The sequence below is a fragment of the Borostomias antarcticus genome, assembly GCF_949987555.1.
Source record: "Borostomias antarcticus genome assembly, chromosome: 15".
NCBI lineage: Eukaryota > Metazoa > Chordata > Actinopteri > Stomiiformes > Stomiidae > Borostomias > Borostomias antarcticus.
Window position 1 is genome coordinate 6646210 of NC_140248.1, and position 10000 is coordinate 6656209.

At 48.9% G+C, this 10000-nt stretch overlaps 1 protein-coding gene across 1 annotated transcript in view; it reads left to right on the forward strand.

Moving 5' to 3' along the window:
* LOC311318506 (1,4-alpha-glucan-branching enzyme-like) overlaps positions 1-10000 on the forward strand; it is a 145780-nt gene that overhangs the window by 128742 nt on the left and 7038 nt on the right. The window contains exon 15 of the mRNA XM_084449855.1: positions 5843-5960. Within this exon, the coding sequence (XP_084305981.1) occupies positions 5843-5960 (118 nt within the window). The remainder of the gene's footprint in view (positions 1-5842; positions 5961-10000) is intronic.

Genomic DNA, 10000 nt, shown 5'->3' on the forward strand with positions numbered 1-10000 from the left:
CCAGCCTGTGTACCTTTTAATTGCACAATGAAGGTGTGTGAACTATCGGGCTGTGCAGAAAAATCCATGCCGCTGAGTATTGCCATGTTTTCCTCCACAATACTGCATTGATTTTCCAGCCCCGCGCGTCGGTGCATGGGAAAGAAAATGTCATTATTAAGCTCAAGGAAAATATGCAGAACAAGACAGGGAATATGAAGATATACAAAATGGAGGATAGAATTCAGTCATCGATACATTATTCATTTTTTAAATGGATTTAAAAAGTCCTTCCATTCCCTCCGACCCCAGGATCACCTCAGGGAGTGGGGGATGGAGTCGTATTTTCAGCTCTAGTTTTAACATTTTCAGTAAATGAGTGGATGTGGAGCAATGTCTCGCAATATGTATCGGATTGCAGTGTATTGTAATACAATTGTATCGCGACCCATGTATGTTGACACATCGTATTGTGAGCTCCTCGCCAATAGCAGCCCTACAGTAGATAAAACTCGCTCCATCTCTAGCTCCCTCCTTCTCTCTCTCTTTCTTTCTTTCTCTCTCTCTCAAGATATTATTCATCTTTCATATTCCTCGTTCTGGCGGTCAGTCCGTTCTCCTTGATGGTTTGATGTTTCACTTCCGCGGTGCAGCAGGAGACCTCTGTTGTGCTGAGACACCTACAGTGTGAGCTAATGCCAAAAGCGAGCACTCTCTCTGCTCTGCTGACAAGCTAACTACAGCTCCCAGGACTAGCAGTGGGGGAGCTTCCTCGGCAAACACACGCACATACGCACACACACGCACACACACACAAAACCAGGAAATATGCCGTGTTTGCTTTTTTTGCTTTGCTGTTTTTTTTTCTCTTCCTTACATTCTTACGCATTCCAGTAAGAATTCTCCTCTCTTGCTATTATTGTCACATTCTGCCTGTCCCTCTCTCTTCATGCACACACACACACACACACACGTACACACACGCACGCATACACACACGCACACACACACCTATAGAGAGGCGTGCGAGGCAGGCACGTTCCTCCATCGACCATGTCGGAGAGTCTGAAAGCACTTCAGCACACACACACACACACACACACACACACACACACTGTATGTGGATCAAAGCAGAGAGACACTGTCAGAACAAAACTAAACTATATATAGTTTATTTCACAGCTCTCTCTGCTTCGATCCACATGATTAGATATGAGCGGTCTATTTCAGTCTCCTCCTGGTGTGTATGCATGGATATGACAGACAGCCAACTGGAAAGGACGTCCTGATTGGTGGTACAGCTAGGGGGAGTGGCCGTGGTTGGTGCATGAAGGGACTTCCTGTTTCAGTCTCTCTTCATGTGGCGTTCCTGAGAGCAGTCTGCAGGCCGTGTGTCAGGTGCGCAATAAACTCCAATACGGGAAGATTGAACTGATGACTCCTGCCTTCTTCTTCTCTTTGTGTGTGTGTGTGTGTGTGTGTGTGTGTGTGTCTGTGTTTGTGTTGCCTAATCAATTATACATCCCTCTTCAGTGAGTCAGGAAGCTCCCTGATGTTGATGTGCTCTGATAATGAGGCTTGTTTGGATCTTGTGGTACCAGCACACGTGATCGCTAACCCCACAGGTATTCTGTTGTTTTTCACAAGCAGATGAACACACACGCACGCATACACACACACACACACATACACACACACACACACACACACACACACACACACGGCTTCGTCTTACCACATCCTTTTGTTCATTGATTACCAGCTGAACTTCTCCCTCTGGACTCAGATAAATGTATCAGACACACACACACACACACACACACACACACACACACACACACACACCTATTAGAGAGGCGTGCAAGGCAGGCACGTTCCTCCATCGACCACGTCGGAGAGTCTGAAAGCACTTTGGCCCGGGTTGCCCCTGGAGACCGGGCCAGTCGATATACCCCAGCAGGAGGCCTGATTGATCCCCTGCTACCCCGTTCTCCTTCACCTCCTCCCTCCACCCCCCTCCTTCTTCCTCCCTCCATCCTCGCCCCCCCCGCCCCCGTATGAATCCCCCCTAACTCCCTCCTCTACCCCTTCTCCTACTTCAGGCCTGACCAGCGCCCCTCCCTCTCTGCTCCTCTTCCTTCTCCCTCCATCCTTCCATCGCTTTAACCCCCTGAGGCAGAACCACCAAACACACACTCACACACACACACCTCCCTGCCTCCCTCCTCTTTCTCCTCCCTCTTTTTGAACGTAGACCTCCCCCTCCTCAACTCTCTCACACACAGGGCCGTTGCTAGGAATTCTGGGCCCCCTTAAAGAATATTGGTGTGGGCCCCTACCCCTCCGACTTTTCGTCACCACTTTTTTCGACCCCTTTTTTTTATTTTTTTATTATGTATCATTTTGTATTTATTTTTCTGTTCCTCTATGTTCTTTTTCCAATTAACCTCTCCATAGACATTTACTTGTGTACTTCCTGTGCTTGGACTGTCTCTGTCTGTAGCAGTTTCATGACTGGAACTACTATGAGCCTCTTCACTCCCTTCACTCTCTGTTTCTAACTGGCTAGGACCTTGTAGACGGTAAGAACAGAACAGTGTATTCTTAATACTTGGGAATAAATCTATGTAGTTTACAGTACTACAGTTTACAGTTTACAGGAAGCTGCCTAGGCAGCTGTTGATTGGCTAATAAACACCTCTCTTATTTCAAGAGAAAATGCCCTCTCTAAAATAACAAAAATGAACTGAACAAATAAGCATTTAAACTGAAATCAACTCTATAGGAATGTATATGAATTAACAACACTATTTATTTATTCATTAACCATGAATTTCTTTATGTAATGTAACTGTTTCATATGTAGGCTATCTTAACCTGGATTACATCTACATGTTGCTATTCAGTACAGTAGTTCAGTAATAAGTTTAACTAGCCAACAAGTGTCTACCTCACTCACTCCATCTAAAGCATCCTCTGGGGGCTGGGGGTGGGTGTCCAGGTCAGACGAAGCCACAGCTGATTCTGTGAGTAGCAGGACATACAGGTTTTAAAAATAAATCAACTCTATATGAATTTCTATTAATTAACTTAACACTATTTATTTATTTATTTATTTATTTATTAACCATGACTTTCTTTATGTAATGTAACTGTTTCATATATCTCTTAACCTGGGTTAAAGGAGTAGTAAAGGGAAAATGCATGTTTAGCCCTGTTTTAAGGTTACTTATGATCATATACAATGGTTCAGATCAAAACGTTGACAAAACTAGCACTTAAGAGAAAGTCTGATAATTGCTCTACTACCGTTTTGGTCATACAATGGTTACCCCCTCGGTGAGCTTCTTGTCTTTGAAATTGAGAGTTTAACATGTTCTTTTAATGAATTTTCACGGTGCCCACCCACATCCATTGTATGACCAAAACGGTGGTAGAGCAATTATTAACTTTCTCAAAAGTGCTAGTTTTGTCAACGTTTTGATCTGAATCATTGTATATGATCATAAGTAACCTTAAAACAGGGCTAAACATGCATTTTCCCTTTACTACTCCTTTAATTTACATCTACATTTTGCTATTCATAGCAGTACAGTAGTTTAGTAATACGTTTAATAGCCAACCAGTTTCTACCAGTCACTCACTCACCATCTAAGCATCTTCTGGGGGCTGGGAGTCTCTGTATAGATCAGAGGGGCCACAGCTGATTCTGTGAGTAGCAGCACATAAAGGTTTTAAAAAGACATGTCAACAGGACCGGCTAGCTAGCATAGCACATTATAATTTAAGCATTCATGAGAATGGAAACATGTGTCCTGGCTGCTGCTACAGGATTTGATTGTATTTATTTGGACAGGAAGTATTTGCAAGTGTGCCAGCTGGCAAGCTAGCTAACAGCAGCCACCTCACTAGAACAGTGCAGTGGTTGAGGCTGGCTAGTGAAAGCTAGCGTACTAGAACTGTAGTATCTGTCTAGTTAATGGTAGCTAACGTTAGCTAGCAGCTAGCTAACCAGATCGAGTTGTTACCAGAACATAAGCTTACTAGCGTTAGCTACCTAGCTTAGCACTTTCTTCACACACTAGGCTAACGGCTCTCATTGTCATGGTTAATGTCAGACCGCGGGAAACTGACCGACCATCTTAACATAGCTACTCTCACCTTTCTTGTGGAAAAAATTGCTTACATGCTGGGCTCCCACTCTGCTGCCTTTTCTCCTGGCCTCTCTCTCCACTCTTTTCTCCTGGCCTCTCTCTCCACTCTTTTCTCCTGGCCTCTCTCTCCACTCTTTTCTCCTGGCCTCTCTCTCCACTCTTTTCTCCTGGCCTCTCTCTCCACTCTTTTCTCCTGGCCTCTCTCTCCACTCTTTTCTGGTGCCCGGATTTATGTATGGGCTTGATGTTTATGATTTAACGTTAGGTTATTAGTGCTAGTATTTGACAGCCAGTCGGTATAGTGACGTTAATGTCAAAAGAGGTGAGATTTGCCAGCATGAACAATGGCATGGACCAAACCATTTAAGAATATTGCTCAGGAAATTAACACTTTTTTCATCTGTATTGCATTATTTGTGGCTTAATTCAGCAGCAGCATTAGTGTGACTGATCTACATGCAGAATAATTGTGTCATAGAAAGAGGGACCTCTTGTTTTTTTGCAGGCCCTGCTTGCTTGTAGGCCCTTATAATCATCATCAGCTATCACCGCTAAACAATGGCGCTACACACACACACACACACACACAAACACACACACACACACACACCTCCCTGCCTCCCTCCTCTTTCTCCTCCCTCTTTTTGAACTTAGACCTCCCCCTCCTCAACTCTCTCTCTCTCTCTCTCTCTCTCTCTCTCTCTCTCTCTCACACACACACACACACCATATACTCCTTGGCTAACTCATGTCCGTAATTGCGTGTCCTTCAGGTGTGTGAGGTGTCGGTGCAGGGCTGTGATTGGCTGGCCAGAGAGGACAGGGGAGTCCACAGTCGCTCTGTTGAATTTCAATGAGAGACATTCTCACCCCGGTACGATGAAAGTTGCGGTGCAGACTTGTCTTTCTACAATGGCTTTTGTCACAGGCATGTTTTAATGAGACAAACCGCAATGTGTGTGTGTGCGTGTGTGTGTGTGTGTGTGTGTGTGTGTGTGTGTGTGTGTGTGTGTGTGTGTGTGTGTGTGTGAGAGAGAGTGTGTGCGTGCGCGCGTGCGTCCGCATGCTGTATTTGTCCGCGCCCGTGTGTGTGTGTGCGCGCTCACACACACACACACAGATTAACAGCTCAAAGAGAACAACGGGAGGGCTCTCTCCCCTCCTCCCCCTGGCCCCGCCTCCCTCGGCCCTCTCATCTTCAAATGCTCGGGCGCCGGGGTAGAGCGAGCGACCCGGGGATGACCTCTCCCGGGGCGGCCTGGCGGGACGCAGCCATGGGAAGAGGACGGAGGGCTGGATGGCCTCTTTGTTCGCTGCCTGGCCCCTCTCCTCTGGCTGGGCAGTGATTAAATCGAGACCCCGGTGTGAGGCCTTCTGCCGGGGGGGCGGCGGCGCGCCTCTCCCTGGACGGCTGGCCTCTGTTGCGCCGCGAGCGGCCGCCGTTTGTGTTCCCGTTTCATCTAGCTAGCGACACCATAGGCGTCCGTCTCCCTGCTATGGCTTCCTCCCAGTGCTCCAGACTAGTATATCCTTCCTGTCTACCTGATCTTAACCAGAGTGGATAGGTTTAAACAGGTGCTTCTCTGCACAGCTGATACCAATCCTGTCCTATCAGATCAGCGATAGCCCGAGGGCAAAAGGATGCATTTTGAAGCTAATTCCAACAGGCCCATGCTTGGTACAGTTAACCCTTAACCTGCCGGCTCCAGATACAGGATCAAGCTGGACTCTGACGCGGAGCAGTACGGAGGACATGGACGACTGGACCTCAGCACAGAGTTCTTCTCTGAGCCCATGGCCTTCAAGCAGCAGCCCAACTCTGTGAAGGTAATGGAACATCATCTGGCCATGTAACCTCCACCGGTCCCTGGATACTCAACTGTTACAGTCACTCAGTCCCGGAGGACCGTATGGAATTCAAACAGTCTCTCTCTCTCTCTCTCTCTCTCTCTCTCTCTCTAACATACACATACAGTACATGTACAATCACACGTAGGCACACACATTCTTTAACCTTTCTTTGCCTCCCTCTCTCTAATAGCCATATCATTCTCTCTCTCTCTCTCTCTCTCTCTCTCTCTCTCCCGTCACTTTTCTATCTGCTCTAGCGATTGATCATCGGACTCCACTTCTCATTAATCGTTCCTCTCTCACACCTGTGTGACCTCATATTGACTACTCCTCTGTCTCATCCCTTCATCCCTCCTTCATCTCTCCATCTGTTTTTCTTCTCTGCACCTCTCCTCTCCCTGTACCTTCATCTTTAGCCTCACCCCCTCGGTGGGCTTCTACAGTCATTCACTGCTGCCATTTTAGAGTAATTACCCCGTAGAAGTAATGACTACCCTCAATGGCCCGCTCTCTCATACCTTCTACACACACACACACTCACACACTCACACACACACACACACACACACACACACACACACACACACACACACACACACACACACACACCCCTCAGGCATGCTATCCCCTTAAATCTTTCGCTACTGCCTGTCAGGTAGGAATTAGCATCTGTCATAAGTTCAGGAGAAGGGACTAGAAAGCTGTCGTTCTTTTCACTTTTTCTGTTCGCCGTATTGTGCTATTTCCATAGCTCTGTTGTTTCGTGAGGAGCTCCCTCGCCTCCAAATGAGGAGTTTAGTTAACACGTTCGCTACTAATCTGACGGCCATTATGCATACCGGCAGGATGAAAGCCGAGGGGGAGGATGTGAGACGAGGATTTCTTCCTCTCCTCCGTCTTGTCAGCGCGTGTGTGGGCTTTGAGAATGCAGGCGTCATTCATTAGAGCAAATGTTCTTCTTTTCAGGTTTGTGTGTGCGTGTTTGTGTGTGTGTGTGTATGTGTGTGTACGTGTTGGTGTGTGTGCGTGTTTGTGTGTGTGTGAGTTTGTGTGTGTGTGAGGGTGTGAGTGTGTATGGACTGTAGACACTTGAAGACGGCGGTTTGTATGCAGCGTCGCCCGCACACACACACACACACACACACAGACACACACACACACACAGTGAGAGAAGTGTGTGATTGTGACAAGCATATGAATAATTAAGGCCTGAGCTGCAGGTGTGCGAACAGCAGCCATTTCCAGAGTCTTTCTGCATGATTTATTCACTGCGCTCCTGCTTCAAAGTAGAGCTTAAACTTTGTCGTTTCCCCTGTTTTCTTTTTAAAGAGGTGCCTCCTCTCCTCCCCCCTCTCTCTCTCTCTCTCTCTCTCTCTCTCTTTTCTGTGTGTCTTTCATCCCCAGGTTGTGTATCTATAGGAAGATCCTTTCCTGAGGCTGTGTCTATACTGTTGTGGGTTCATGTGATGTGTCCAGCCGTGACCCTGAATCCTGGCTTGCTTTAGAGGCGTGCTGTTCAGACACACACACGCACTCACACTCACACACGCCCACAGACACACACACACACGCCCGCAGACACAGACACACACACACACACACGCACACACACTCACACACACACACGCCCGCAGACACAGACACACCTACACACACACACACACACACTCACACACGCCCGCAGACACACACACACACACACATACACACACACACACACACACTCACACACGCCCGCAGACACATAGGCATATGGGGAGAGAGATATGGAGAGAATCATACAGAGGGAAGATAACCTGTGGATATGAGATGAGAGAGAGAGAAAAAGAGAGAGAAAAAGAGAGTGACAGACAGACAGACAGACAGACAGACAGACAGACAGACAGACAGAAAGCAAGCAAGCAAGCAAGCAAGCAAGCATAGAAAATTAAAGCTCCAATAGTTGGATAGTTCTCTTGTCTGGACAGGGCGTCTAACAGCAGTGGAATTTGGTTCTCCCAGTGATGAGGCTTTGATGTTGCTCTGGAGGAGAGAAGAGGAGAGGGGGCGGATGGGGGGAGAGAGGGAGGAGAGAAGAGGAGAGGGAGGAGAGAAGAGGAGAGGAGAGAAGAGGGGGGAGAGAGGGAGGAGAGGGAGGAGAGAAGAGGAGAGAGAGGAGAGGAGAGGGGGGCGGATGGAGGAGAGAAGAGGAGAGGGAGAGAGGGAGGAGAGAAGAGGAGAGGGAGGAGAGAAGAGGAGAGGGAGGAGAGAAGAGGAGAGAGAGGAGAGGAGAGAGAGGAGAGAGGAGAGGGAGGAGAGAAGAGGAGAGGGAGGAGAAGAGAGGGAGGAGAGAAGAGGAGAGAAGAGGAAGGAGAGAAGAGGAGAGGGAGGAGAGAAGAGGAGAGAGAGGAGAGGAGAGGGAGGAGAGAAGAGGAGAGAGAGGAGAGGAGAGGGGGGCGGATGGAGGAGAGAAGAGGAGAGGGAGGAGAGGAGAGAAGAGGAGAGAGGGAGAGAGGGGGGAGAGGGAGGAGAGGGGAGAGGAGAGGAGAGAGGGAGGAGAGGAGAGGGAGAGGAGAGTGAGGAGAGGAGAGGAGAGAGGGAGGAGAGGAGAGAGGGAGGAGAGGAGAGGGAGGAGAGGAGAGAGGGAGGAGAGAAGAGGAGAGGGAGGAGAGGAGAGAAGAGGAGAGAGGGAGGAGAGGAGAGGAGAGGAGAGAGGGGGGAGAGGGAGGAGAGGGGAGAGGAGAGGAGAGAGGGAGGGAGGAGAGGAGAGAGGGAGGAGAGTGAGGAGAGGAGAGAGGGAGGAGAGGGAGGGGAGAGGAGAGGAGGGAGGGAGGAGAGGAGAGGAGAGGAGAGGGAGGAGAGGAGAGGAGAGAGGGAGGAGAGGAGAGGAGAGGAGAGGGAGGAGAGAGGGAGGTTGCTGATACAGTAGTTCAGGAAAACTTTCTGCCCCCTGTGCCTTTCTTTTTCCTCTTTTCTTCCTCTGCTCTTAAACAAAACACAGAACACACACACACACACACACCTAGACAGGAGGCAGAGTGGAGGGGGATAGGTGATGAATGACTAATGAATGCGTGAAAATGCCCGGTGGTCGGGCGGTCAGAAAGCACTTCGTCACAGAGTTCATTTGCACATTAGGATTGTCGATACAATGCGTCTGTTTGACCTGAGCCTTGGCAGCCGGCCCTGCCCCAAGCTCACGGGTGATGGAGGGAACACATGGACAGTCTGGCAGTATTTCAGAAAGACGTGAATGATTGTCCATCTCTCCCTCCATCGTCATCCGCTTATCCGGGGTCGGGTCGCGGAGGCAGCAGTTCTAGCAGGGGGCCCCAGACATCCCTTTCCCTGGCAGCATCAACCAGCTCTGCCTGGGGAATCTTTAGCCGCTCACAGGCCAGTGCGGAGATGTAATCCCGCCACCTAGTCCTGGGTCTACCCTCCTCCCAGCCGGACACGCCTGGAACACCTCCCTAGGGAGGCGCCCAGAAGGCATCCTCACTAGATGCCCGAACCACCTCAACTGGCAAATGAATGACTGATTGTTAAACTGTGATTATTTGCACTCTATGAGCCAGTAGAGCAGGTAGCCTAGCGTAGCATCACATGTTATCCCAGTAGACCAGGTAGCCTAGTGTAGCATCACATGTTATCCCAGTAGAGCAGGTAGCCTAGCGTAGCATCACATGTTATCCCAGTAGACCAGGTAGCCTAGCGTAGCATCACATGTTATCCCAGTAGACCAGGTAGCCTAGTGTAGCATCACATGTTATCCCAGTAGACCAGGTAGCCTAGCGTAGCATCACATGTTATCCCAGTAGACCAGGTAGCCTAGCGTAGCATCACATGTTATCCCAGTAGACCAGGTAGCCTAGCGTAGCATCACATGTTATCCCAGTAGAGCAGGTAGCCTAGTGTAGCATCACATGTTATCCCAGTAGACCAGGTAGCCTAGTGTAGCATCACATGTTATCACCAGTAGACCAGGTAGCCTAGCGTAGCATCACATGTTATCCCAGTAGACCAGGTAGCCTAGC